The 13,849-nt window shown below is 41.3% G+C and overlaps 1 protein-coding gene across 3 annotated transcripts in view; it reads right to left on the bottom strand.

Moving 5' to 3' along the window:
- Nucleotides 1-91: 91 nt before the first annotated feature.
- mpp7a (MAGUK p55 scaffold protein 7a) overlaps nt 92-13,849 on the bottom strand; it is an 82,040-nt gene continuing 68,282 nt past the window's right edge. For 2 of the 3 annotated variants that reach the window (XM_026292257.1, XM_026292258.1), the window contains exons 13-17: nt 10,564-10,644; nt 8,683-8,776; nt 6,019-6,127; nt 3,927-4,070; nt 2,404-2,583 (exon numbers count right to left, since the gene is read on the bottom strand). In XM_026292257.1, the coding sequence (XP_026148042.1) occupies nt 2,404-2,583; nt 3,927-4,070; nt 6,019-6,127; nt 8,683-8,776; nt 10,564-10,644 (608 nt within the window). Of the gene's footprint in view, nt 2,584-3,926; nt 4,071-6,018; nt 6,128-8,682; nt 8,777-10,563; nt 10,645-13,849 lie in introns of all 3 variants that reach the window. The other variant, XM_026292256.1, reaches the window with a different exon arrangement.

The following is a 13,849-nucleotide window of genomic DNA, read 5'->3' as shown; positions in this document are numbered from 1 at the left end:
ACACACCACACTACTGTGTCCATTTCAATATAATTACAAGAAACCACAAGTTTTTTGAGGTTACTGGGCCAGTAGAAAGCCAAAGAACAACTTGACATTCATTCATTTTAAGCCACAGTGCTTTGATACTGTGAAAAACACATGTAAAAACAGCCAGTCACTGACATTTAGTGACTGCTTAGGGTTGTCATTTACAAGCTGGAAAGTGACAGCTCTGTTTACAAAACTGCACTTGCTGTGGGGCACCTGAAAGACGTTTCTGGAACTATTTTTCTCATAACTGAAATTAAAAAAAGATATGAATGACACCCAAGACCAGAATATAATTTCATTCCATCTCTAACGTCACTGTTGAAGACATGAAGTAAATTAACACCTTTAAAATACAAGTTCAGTTGTGTTTTTTTTTTTAATATAAAAAGGAGCCGTTATCAAGAACATTATTTCATACATCTTAGCTCATAAACAGCATTTCATTTACAGTACAGCAGGAGATTAAAAAATATTTTCTGGACATGTGCAATTTGATTTGGATCAGAAAACGTAGCCTATGGACGAGATATGAAGAGCTGAATAAGTAAATTATCACAAAACATAAACTTTACTAAATAGGCAAAATGATAAAGTTAAATAAAAAAAAAAAAAACAGAGTAAAAGGGAAGGGTTGGGGGGGTTGGAGCCCCTTTAAAAGGTGTGTTATTATTGAACTTACAGAAATCCCACCTATAAACATCACAGTTAGTGGAAAAACTAAAATAAATGCACATAAAGAGCATCTGGCCAATGGAAACTGAGCTTTACATATGAAATTATATGTAATTATATGTACATGCATAATGAGCTGTGTTCCTGCTGTATAGTAGTCATGATTTGAAGTGGAAAAAAAAACTATGATATATTTATGGGAGGAGCAAGACATTATGGGAAATATCCTCATTTACTTTGAACATCAGCAGTACACTATTAATTGTTTAGACGTCAGGAGACGTTGTACTGATTTTACCTTGATATAAAGACAATATGCCTACCATCACCTCTAAAGCTTCCAAATTAATGCCTCTTTTCATTACATTATTCACAAACAGAAACACAGTCTTAAATAAAGTAGAGTTTAACAGGCGAGCTGTCGCTGTCTACTTCCTGGAATGCAATATTAGGCTAAATTAGTCTGGAGGCACCGAAGGTACATCTGTGCTGCCAATATTCTCATCGAGACAATACTGTTCAACAGTTTTCACATTCAATATGTAGAGGCAAAGATCTACACTGATTGTAATGATGTTATTGATGAAGTGATAGATCAATAACTAAGATTTTTAACCAAGTCCCCAAGAAGTTACAGTATATTACCCATCTTATTACCTGAATGAAGCAGCACAAAGAGTCACGATGACTTAAAAAAAGAAAATGCTAAAAGAAGTACACTTCTAATTCCAATAAAGTCAGGAGCTACTTATGTTTGTTTCAATTAAAATCCTACAAAACTAGTCCATTTTTCTGTGAATAAAAATAAAGCCTCCCTTTTGATAAAACAGAATTATGAACATTTTCAGCCAGTAGTGTCCTGTTCTTTTCAAAATAGCAACATGCAATGCTTAAATCACACAGCTCTCTGTGTGCTATGCTGAGGACAAAGTGGACAAAGTGGTGAGGACTGAAAAAGATGAATCCAGTGCAAAAAGCAAAAGGCTTTTAAAGAAACCTGATCTCAACTGTTGTCTCCTCTCTCACAGCTTCCTTATATGGTATGCTAAACACATCAGCAAGATATTACAAAATATATTTTCATTTCCCTTAAATAAAAGTACACTTTAGTGAGAATGTACCTCAAAAAGTCTTTGTTTGGAGTCATGGAAGCATTTTAGAAACAGAAACGTAGTAAGATTGAAGGCAAGTGTGATTCTGTTCTCCTGTTTTCCCCTTTTCCCACTGTTCTTTTACACATATGTATGAAAGTTGTCCACCAAAAGAAGAAATGTGTTAATCTCTTTGGTTTCTGATGGTCCAAATGTTCTAAACACACTAAGAAAGAACCTTGGCTGGGTGTTGTGGCAGGACTGCTGGTGCTGTGATGGTCCAGGCTCATTCCACATTCTGGTCTGGACATCCAGTTCATGGCCATGGTTGCGTGACCCAGATCAGTGTTCAAGGCCCGTATTCTGAACAGACGCCCCCGACCTTAATCCTGTTAAGAGATTCACGTCTAGATTGCAGAGTCTGACCTGAGGCCAGGTGATATTTAGCTCTGTGCACCTTAGATGTGGCAACACAGCAGTCTGACCCTGCCTTGTTTTATTCCCTTAATGCCCCTCAACACTTCCCACAGCTGATATAAAAAACATAGAAACTTGCATATTTTTGTCAAAGCCCTTAACTTTTCTGCTTTTGCAGTCTGTGTGGATCTCAGGATTGAGTCCAGCTGACCGGAACCCACTGAGTCTCGGTCTCCACTTTCTTTAGTGCCAACCGCAGCTCGGCGAAGGCCTCCGAGAGGTCGTCATTCACTAGGATCTTCTCAAACAGATGACCATACTGAGTCTCCATCGTCTCTGCGGTACTCACCATCACCTGAAAATCGTCTTCCTGCAGCGGAGATGACAACAGACGGGACAGAAGAAGACTGAAGTGATGAAGAAAATAAGCAGAGGAATACAATATGCACAAACCATGAAACGAGTTAATTTCAGGCTGGCCATCGGCTGCAAACAGAAAACACAGGCCACAGTAAACAGGACCAGAGATAAATTCACATACTGTACACACAAATTACATGGCCTTGGACACACAAATAAACAGAAAGTGGCCTGTACAGAGCCTGTTATAAACTCACAGACATACACATGAACCCTGGCATTGACCACACACTAAAACCTCCCCATTCAACAACCTAACCTCAAAGAATTTTCATGATTTCCTTCACAGAGTACACATGTACACACATAACACACATCCAATCCACAAAGAAAATAAAATAGCCTCAAAATAAGCTGAGGACAAAACATACAGATATGTAAAACATACATTACTGTCCGTCTGGATTTCATATGTGTAAGGGGCAATGACAGCTTTGGGACAGTGCTGATCCGCTGAGAGAACTGAGATAACACTGAAGAGGCAGAAAGTCACATGGCTGACACTGAGTTTAGGTGTTTTACTGGATTCAAGTCACTTGATTTGGGCTTGAGAAACACTCGAGTCATGAGTCGGATCACGCAAACCTCAGCACACATTGGGACTCGAGACTCAAAGGTCTGGATTTGAGCTTGATTAGGGACTTGGCTCAGAACCTTACAGACTAGAGGCAAAATGTATAGTCACGCTACAGTTCGGGGCAATAAGTGCAGACTATGTCTCAATGCCCCAAAGCTGAACGAAGGATAAACTGTCCACTGTATTTGGACAAACTGTGGGAGCTGCATCTAATCTTTGCATGTTGAGGCTTAAACAAGGGATGGCAAGATTTCCAGGTCATTATGCAAATCAGATGACCAGTGTGAAATGAAACTAGCTTAGTGAAACAATCTTAGATCTTTGAACAGACGTGGTTTTACAATGAACCCCTTTGCCAAACACACAATCAGAAATACAGACAGATGTGCATGGACGTGCATCTGTCTGTAGGTTTGTGTTTGCTCCTGACAGATTAAAAACTCTTGTGATGCCCTAATCAGTCATGTTACAGGCTGTCAGCGACTACACTCACTATTCAGTTAGTTTCTTCAGACATAATTAGAATAATCTGAAAAACATTGCAAATGTTCCAAAATTAGATGAGCCCTACCTACAAACTGCTAATTAAGCCGATGTCCGACTGATCTCACACTTGAAGCAGATCAAATGAATTCAAACAGCTTATTATATGTTGATCAAAGTCCGACGGTGGTTCTGTGCGAGAGGAACTCTCCTCCCTCTAGACCTGATCTTACCGTGAATGGTTTGGAAGATCCCTTGTCATCCTTGGCTGATATCATTTTGCCGCTCTTTCGGGTCTCTCGCAATCGCTCCACAGAGGGAGGTTTCACAAACACTACGTAGGGTTTAAACTCTGATGTCCGCAGGTGTTTTAACGTCTAAACAGAGAAAGGCAAACAGATATCAAAAAAGAGTGGCCAATAAAAACAGTAAGGAGTGAAATAAAGAGATAAAAACATTAGTCATTGTTGTTTAAATGCACAGACTGGAACAGCACTGGACACTGATCAAACATGTGCAGACACCTGAGATTAAAGCAGGTTAAGGAGGACAACAAACACAAAACAGAGAGAAATCTACAGCACAACAACATCAGAGAGCTGTGGAGGGGAATTAACTTCACTGGCTACAAAAAAGAACAACCAGAAAGATGGTCCCAGTCTACAAATATCTGGGTGAACACCTGGACAATAAGTTGGATAGATGTTCTATATAAAAAAGGACAGAGACGACTTAGGTCCTCAGACGTCTGCAGGAAGATGCTGCACATGTTTTACCAAACTATGGCAGCCAGTGTGCTGTTTGATGCTGCAGTCTGCTGGGGAGGCAGCATAAAGCAGACGGATGCAAGGCAGCTGGAAAAACTGGTGCAAGAAGCTGGTTCAGTGACTGGAATGAGGCTGGACTCACTGGAGGCTGTGGTGGAGAGACGCTCACAGACAAAGGTAGAGACCATCACTGACCATCCCCTTCACAACATCCTGATGGAGCAGAGAAGCAGCTGCAGGACTGAACCATACAGGAGATCCTTCATCCCCACTGCCATCAGGCTCTACTACACCTTAGCCAATGGTGGATAAATGATCACCTTTTATTTTTGAACTGTGACTGTTTGCTTTATTACTATATTCCATTATGTCTATCGAACTGTAGACACATGGAAAAAAACACTGGGATCCTAACCTTCTAAGATGGTCCAGCCCTGCCAAGTAGACCGTGGCATCTGAGAAATGCAGGGACGCAGCAGTATCCTTTTAGCCAGGTGTGTTTCTGATCCTAGTAAATTTCATGTCATCATACTGGGGGCAGGCACTGGACCAAAACTGATGCGGTGCCTGCCAGAACCCAGAGTCCATGTAAAATCACAGTAGGGAAAGAGCTGGGAGGCTGGAGTTTGTGTCCAATCCACAAACCACAGGATTGCAGATACTCAGGGAGTTTGGCAAAGTTACGTGAGATCCTAAAATGAGAATGGAGGCCTTATATCAACAACCAGGTAGAGTTTGGGATTTGTTGGGCTAAGAAACCTGTGGGTGACCATCTGTCCAGCATCCGTCAGCCAGTGTGTGGATGATTGCTTAATATTTCAACACAAGCGGGGGAGATGTCAATATTTTCCAGCTTAGTGATCTCAGGTGAAGAGGGACGGAGGGGAGTCCTCTCAGTCTCCAGTAAATCCTTCTGTTGGTGGTGGAGAAGTGGACAGCACCAGGGTTCACAAGTCCAGGTTTAGAGATGACTGATATCTGTTTTCAGTGACACAGTGTCACAGCAGGATTGATTATTATTTGCTCCAGACCAACATCAAGGCCAGACACAAGTAAGAACCAGGTTCAAAAAAACAAAAAAACAACAGTAACCTTGAGGTTGGAGGAAAAATGCATTAAACTAAGAATCAGGCTCTCTGAGAACTATTACAGGTTGGTGAATAAAAACAGGCAAAGAGGCGAGGTAGTGGAGTCAGAGCCAAAACCAAAAAAGCACATACATGAATGCACATCATCTGTTTTGTTTTGTTTGTGCCTGTGTGTTATTATTCAAAAACAAACACAGAGGAACTGGTGGGGCAGGGACTGGATGATACAGGTCTGGCTCTAGAATAATGGGAATCATGCTCAGGGCTCAGCAACAACCTGGTCCTCAAATAGAGGAAATGAACTGGAATTACTCACTCAAAATACCTGCTTTAAATACCTGCTTTAAAAAGCCAGAGAAGAAAGATCTGCTTTAAAGATAGGTAGGGGTAGAGTCTCAAGAGGGCTAAAAACACACAGAAACAATGGCTGGTGGGATGACGAGATGCAGAGGAAGGTTTATGTCACTTACATGAGGCTGGACATCCAGTAGGCACACTTTGTTCTTGGACAGGACCGAGCGAATGGAGTCTAGACTCGTGCCATAGAAATTCCCTTTGTATTCGCCATATTCAATGAACCTGAGCGGTGCAATGGAAAGAGGGTTTAAAAAAATGATTTTGTTCAGGGATAAGTGTATGAACATTAATATCTCTAAGGAATAACGGCGTCCTGTCTTATCATGGTCCCCAGTATGAAGGTATAGTATTTTTACTTGAATTTAAAAAGCAGACACTTTGGTGAAGTGTGTTTTTTTATATGAACTCCTACTCTAACCTTTCAATCAGTAACACCTGTTTATTCCAGAAAGACCAAAGCTCCTCATGCCAAAACCTGATCCTGCTTTAATCCTCTAGGATTTTAGCCCTGCAAGCAACTGCATGGGTACAATCAAGAAAAACTCTTTTCCACCAGATAATTTGCCCATTTCCACACCAATCAGATGCTATAAAAGAAAAAAAGAAAAAAAGCAACCAGAGTATTTTTAACTCACAACAAGGAGGGAAAAAGGCAGCGAGCAGAGTAACAACGTGGAAAGAATTTCAGCAGGATGAGCGTTGGGCTGAATGATGCCTCGGTGTGACTCGTGCTATAGTTTTTACTCTGTTACTTTTAAAGAGAAGCTTCAACCTCAACAACCTTCATATTGAGTTAGAGGAAACTGATTTAGGAGCTTAGAGTAGTCCGTGTTCACACATTCTATACTGTTAGTCGTATTCTGACAGAAAACAGGGCTTCCCTTGGGAAAGTTGTTTGAGATAAACACATATTTAGCCTTTTATTTCTGCACAGATTGCATTGTTTCTTTTGCATGCAATGAGGCATAACGCAAACAAGTTCATCTCACTCCTCATCTACTGCGCTGCCTTGTAATTTCAGTGTGGAGAGTCCCACGCATCCACCCCACATCACAGGTCTGTCATTCACCCCTCCGACTCCCTGAAAAACATCGCATGCCTCAACCTACACCACAACATGGCCTAAATATACAGTCCCTCCTTTCCCCTCTTCTCTCTCCATGCTCTGACACCCTATATGCACTCACCGCCACAGGCTTTCCTCCGTCATATGGGAACCCAGTTTATCTTTTTCCCCCTCCAGCTCGTGTGAGACCAGAAGAAAAGCATCAATCATTCTTATGACTATTACAAGTTGCATTTCAATTAGTTGGCCACAAATGTCAAGGCAGACCGGAGCGACAGGAGACCTTGGGACCAGTGTCTGGAGGTCTGTTACAAACCCAGGGCCCTGCCCTGTCAACACCAGCTCACACTTGGTCACCGAGACACCAGACAACAGAACAAAGGCTGTTTTGGTGCTGGATGGGTCAGAGCTCTGCTTTTAGCTGCAGAAATAGAGCGATTCTGCTGTCTCCAACGGGGTCGCATCAAATCTCACATACTCTAAACATAGGTTTCTTATCAAACCTAAAAAATACGCATGGATTACATTTAACTCTAGTGTAATTAACATGAGATAAGCTCACTAATCCATAGGTTAAAATAACAACGTGAAAGTAATCTTGATAATCGATACCACTGGTCTACAAGGAGAAAGCCTCAGAAATGAAAATAGGTCAATTTTAGCACCAACAAAGGAAAAATGAAATCCTGAGTGTTAACTGGCTTCAGTTTCCAAGAGGTTCAGGTCAAAATTGCATCAAAATAAAGGATTGTTTTTTCATGTGACAGTTTTATGCTTTTTTTGATGAAAACCTGACCCAGTGGGTTGGTCCCATTGCTGTGACGAGGCATCATGATCATCACACCCCCCCCTCCCTTGTAGGCAAATATACTGACCTGTGTATAGATAATTATAAATCTCATTCATCTAATCACAACATGTAAGAAGTGGCACATTTTATTTCTGAGGTCAATAATTTCCCTAAATTTGCAGACCAGTGTAAATAATTTAGGTAATTTATCAAGCAAAAATGCAAAAAGCATTTTTGCTTGATAAATGTAGGTAATTTAGGTAATTTATCAAGCAAAAATGCAAAAAAATGCTGGAATTAGAGAATGAACAGTAGTTCCAGCTGCTCAAACTGATGATTTGCTGTTTTTTCTCTGTTTTAAATCACTGTCATGTGAATATCACTGGGTTTTGTTGTACTGGGATAAAGACAAAGAAAACCAGCAATTTGAAGACATGGCCCTTGAGGCCCATTGTGGATTTTCTCTGACATTTTACAACTACATTCATAAAAATATATATATTTAACTGGCTTTAGTGCTACTGCAAGAGCAAACTTCAACACAATTTGAGAAGAAGACGTAATGTGGGAACAAAAAGTCATAAGACTATAGGCTGTTTATCCATTAGTGTAGGTGACCTGCAGATTAGCCCAGATTTTAGGACAGCTTGAGAAATATATATATATATTAAAAAAAACAGACTAAAGTTTTTTAACAGGTTTTTCTTAAACATTTTTGGCTTTTTTAAGTAAAGACACTAAGTAAATAGGGCTCAATAAAACATATAATCAATCTGCAGTGTAAGGGAATTAGGGCCGAGGAGATTTATTGTGCACAAATTTTAGGTTTCTAACGTCGTCAGTACTTTTGGTTTAGACTCTAAAGTGTTGGGTCGTTGCATCGTTTCTTTCTGTACTTGTACCAGTCAACGCTGTGCCTACTTGTTGTTGTGGATGTCTGTCTCAAAAAGATGCTTGGAGATAAAGTGGTACTCCACACCATCGGTCTCCTGGTTCCTCTTGGCTCGAGTGGTGTCTGAGAGGGAGGAAAAGAATAGGAGCGATTACCTCAGACTCAGACTGTCTGACTCACTGTTGGGGCAGAAACCATCTGAACTGAACCCCTTATTAACATGGCTAGAAATCTGAACACGCTGCCAGCCCTTGTATTTATTATTGTGTAATAGCACTATAAAACACACAACCTGCAGCACTAAACTCAGACTCTTAACCGACATCCAGCAGTAGTTTATTGTGTCTAATTAAATTTCTCTCTTGTAATTTGGCTGCAGCGGCTATAAGAACAGAAGCTGCTGCGTTAGTCACTACTGTGAGCTGTTTTATGGTAATTCTGTTTGAGAGCCCCCATTAACAGAAAGTCTCTACATTTACTTCATAGGCCATAACGCCTTTCTCTAAAAAGGGCAGTGCTGGCAGAGCTGCAGAGGTCAGGCGGTCGACTTGTTTCAAGAACACCTCAGGGATCAGATGGGAGAGGTGTGCGCTCATTAGAGAGATCCAAAATAAACTATTAAACCTTTAGCACATACAGCTCAAAGTTCTGGCTTTTAATTGACTAACGCTTTACATTACATGGTCCAATGCGATGTACACAGCGTGTCACTTGCTTAAGAAGAAAACGTAGCTGCAGTGGAGAAGACACTGACCAAGATCAGCAGCTTCCTGTCGTCAGCCCGAGATGCTTATTAAAAAAAAAACACACATGGAGGAGGTGTTTTCCTAAGATAACATGTACTTATACTGTAGGTCCTCACTCAGAAATGTATAAAGCAGGGTTACACAGCCTATCTGCAGTTAGACCAACACCATTCCCCATGCATTATTTTGTCATCTGTTTCGTGGCACAGAAAATAATTACAGTGCAACAACAGAATGTGCATTCATTCCCAAATCATGGAAAATATCTGTAAGCTTGGACTGGACTCTCAATGTTTAACCCCCACACTAATGACTTTTGCAATGCTCCTTGTGTTTCTTAGATGACTCCGTCACTCACACACACACACACACACACACACACACACACACACACACACACACACACACACACACACACACACACACACACACACACACACACACACACTATTATGTCAATGTGTGTGTGCGCAAAGACTGAGACACCCAAATCTTATGCCTCAAACTGTCGGCCTAAACACATCCATGTGTCCATGGGCAGCAATCAAACACAAAGAGATGAGAGACTGTCTGAGTCATGAGGCATTTCAATTGTCAGTCTTTAACTGAGCAACATCCATTATGCCTGCAGTTTGCCATTTTACGCCATTAAGCATGTAAGAAACATGGAGACTGATATCAGTCGTCTTCATTTACTCTTAGACTCATGTGGGGTTTCAGTCCAAAAAAAAAGATCTGTCTCAATTTAATGATATTGTGAAATGTCAGAACTTGAAAAACCCCAAAAATGCTGGAAAAGCACAGAGGGCTGATTGTTTACTGCAGGGATGGATGGTGTTCAAAACTACAACAGGCTGTTGATGGGTCGTCAAACTGAGAAAAGGGAAGAAGGCGTTGGTGTGAAAACAGAAAAGGACAGGAAGAATGTGAGAAATGATCTTCAGAGGAAGAAAAATGTTTCTTCCATCACTTGGAGCTTGTCAGGCAGACTGTGAAATGTTGATAGTGACAAAGTAGAACCAACTGCAGACCTTGACAGGAACATGCACACTGCCTTAGAGCTGTAGAGCTGCTCCTTAGTTAGTCGCTTAATGTCTGAGCAGAGTCCTAATTGTCCCCCAGTCTTGTCTCTCCAGAGGGTCTGACCGAAGTGTAAAAACTCACGTGGGATGGTCACACTGAAGTGCTGAGGGTCAGAGATCAGCAGTTTCTTCTTAAGCTCATTCAAGCCGACGCCTGTAGGTCCTACACAAACAGAAACACATCGTGTGAGTCACAAAAGTCACACTTTCTATCACCACCTGTCCCCACTGAGGTAGGAGGGACATGCTGTGATGCTCAAGGTCTTCTCCCTTCCCTTAGTGAAGACAGCCGCTCTTAACGTAACAGTAATACCTGTGCAATGCACAAAGCTGCATTAATACTCGGCTGAAACTTTGCATCGATGAGTCAAACGTCTTTATAAAAGACCATCAGAACATCAACATGAGCTGATTAGGGTGAAGGTCTGGACTCTGCCCGATTTCTTCTGCCCCCTTACTTTCACTTATAAACTTAGCTGTAATTTCTACAGTTGAGCTCAGTAAACTCCAATCACGGTCATTCACGATTCTTTTCCAAGTCACCTCCAGGTTTTAACAACGCACTGAAGAGCTTTTAATCCAATTCCATTTTAATTGTCTTCCCTACTTGATGCAGGCCAATAGAGTGATCTGCACAGGTTCCTTCGACCTACTACATTATTGTCATGCACTGTGTACATTTATGTTTTCTTTCATCTCTATTTCACTTATTTTATTTTCATTTATTTCATTCAAGTTATCTGTTTATTGCCTCTTGCCTGTTTCTGTTTTGCTGGAATCAGTAAAGTTTGATCTTAAACTTTTCATTTCAGTCACAGTGACTCAAAACAAAATAAAAATATTTTAACTAAGAAAGTTCTTGACGCTGGTTTTGGGTTTGGTGGAAGCTGCTGAATCTCTTCTTTTACTGTTTTCCATCGGTCTAATTTTCTGTTCTCTGAAAGCCGTCCTCCAGTGTTTTACTGCTTGTTAACAGGGACTTACATCATCCTAATTTGAACCGACTGCCACCGTTGTCCTCAGTGAACTGGACAAAAAGTCGGTTTTGAAGTTACAAGTGCATGGCCTGGTGTTTCAGTGTTTTACCATAGCTCTGCAGCTTGTCGACAGCTAGAGGCAGCGCTTGATCTGGGCTCAACATTCTTTGCATGCCTGATGTTCTGGAGAGCCACTACAGTCACATCAAACGCCTTTGGAAATTCATTTCTGCAGGCAAATGTGTTTAACAGGTCGCCCCTCTAAAACAAATGGACAGTAATGTGGACTAGGTGGAAAGGCAGGGGTGGGGAGAGGGAGAAAAACATACTTAAAATGACAAGTCCTGTTTTCTCTCGAGCCATTTCTGTTTTCTATGTTTTATCTGGTGTGAAGCACAAAGGACTGGGGTGATCCACAGTCTAATAAATACTGAGGTAAACGAGCTCTTCTTGAATTTGTTGGGTGGATGGATGAACGGTATTAATACTCATAAGACAATTTCCACATTGTACATCACTCTCTTGTTTGCAATTTCTGTTACCCATGATGCACGGCAGCAGGCCTTCAACACAGTACTGTACCTCAGACAGTAATTAAAGCTTTTTCCAGCTGTACATCAGGCCCACAATAACGTCTTTTACAAGCGGACGCAGTGCTCTGTTGTCCTGTTCCACCATCTGACCTGCATTTTACAGCGAAATATAAATCTGAGCACCACAGTAACAAAGAATCACTCTCCAATATTTTCTGGGCTGAGCTGCAGTATTTACATTGTGTTTATGTGTTTCTTCCTCCCTCCATCTGTCTCTCTCTTGCTGGCCCTCTCCCAGCTCTTCTGACCTTGCAGATTGTTGTGCTACTTAAAGTGTCGGGCTTCATTACTACACTCATTAGAGAAGCTGTCTATAATATCACAAGTTTAATCATTTCCAGGCCAAGTGTGGAGCGCGTCGCGTGCAGCCTGTGCAGGAAGGCTGAGGCCCAGCTCAGAGCCCTGGAGCTCTGACCCAGCCTCACATTCAGGGCAGGCAATACTACAGACTGTTGGCTTTGCTGCGACCACACTTAAAGGATGACGGCGTTGCAATGTGGTAACCACAGATCATTTACAATTCACTGTTGATCCAGTTTAAACAGAGGAAGTCCTTATGTAGACTTTCAATTGGATGGATCTGGATACCACACATTCACCTGGACATTAGTGTGTTTGAAATGTGTTGGGGCTAAACCCATAACTAAAACTCTGAATTCATTACAGTCATACTGTAGGTTCAGTGTGTCAAGTTACATGGAAAGCAATACACCATCTTATCAGGTTGAATAATCAGATTTTTTTCAAAAGCTATTAGTGGTTCAGTCAAACTATGTCTGCAGTGTATAACAGTATGTTTTTATTGACTATCTGATTTAAAATGTATAAAAACACAGATAAGCATCTCGACTTGTCTTTGAAACATATCTCAGACTCTCCTTAAGTGCAACAGGTTTGCAGGGAGTCACTCATTAGTCCTGTATGACCACATTAAAAAAAGAAACATCTGTAGGAGGACTGAGGAGAGGGAGATGATATGAAAAGATATCATGGGGGGGGGGGGCACAGTGTGCAGAAACAGGAGAAAGTGCAGGGCCGAGGCTAAATCAGACATGGGGGGTTCTGTTCTGGCTGTAGGTCCTATAATAATGCAGACTTCTGCGGTGGACTAGTACATTGATTACTTCCAAACTATATGGAAAGGCCAGCAGCTCTGTTCAATGAGAAAACATGTATGCAAACAGGTTTATGTTTAAACAACTCTGTGTCTTTACCTCTGTCCTCTGCATGCTTCATATGTCCTTAGGTTTAAACTCAACACGTTGTAACAGAAAAATATAATAAAGTTAACTGAGGACAGAGTTTTCAACCAGTTCAGGGAGACACAGTAACTGAAACAGACAGAAATAGTTGTCATTGTGGAAAGTGATTTTCTGAGGTTTACAATGAGGATTGAAATCTTGGAGTCTAAAGGAACAGAAGAAAGCAAGAGTTGAGAGGGAAGCGGTGGAAAGAAAAGGTTTCTAACAAGAAAAATCAGGAGGCTCTGGAGAGAAGAACGAGACATGGAGGCAGAAAACATAAAGCAGATCTTTCCTTGGCCCTCCAGTCTGTTGCATGTGAAATTATCCATAGGTTGCCCTCCAAATTATGAAAGCTAATTGAAAATATTTACATTAGCATGACAGGTGGGAGAGATTCAGCCTCCTCTGGGTGACACACTGGCAAGAACATTGCTAATTATCAACAGGCCTGATGAAGTCCATGCTCAGTGTGGCTTATTCAAGTGAACCAAGGCCTTGGTAATCAGGCTAGAAGCACCACTCTGTAAACAGCATGCATGAGAAGTAACGGGCTG

The sequence above is a fragment of the Mastacembelus armatus genome, chromosome 20, assembly GCF_900324485.2.
Source record: "Mastacembelus armatus chromosome 20, fMasArm1.2, whole genome shotgun sequence".
NCBI lineage: Eukaryota > Metazoa > Chordata > Actinopteri > Synbranchiformes > Mastacembelidae > Mastacembelus > Mastacembelus armatus.
This window is presented reverse-complemented; position numbering and strand designations above follow the sequence as displayed.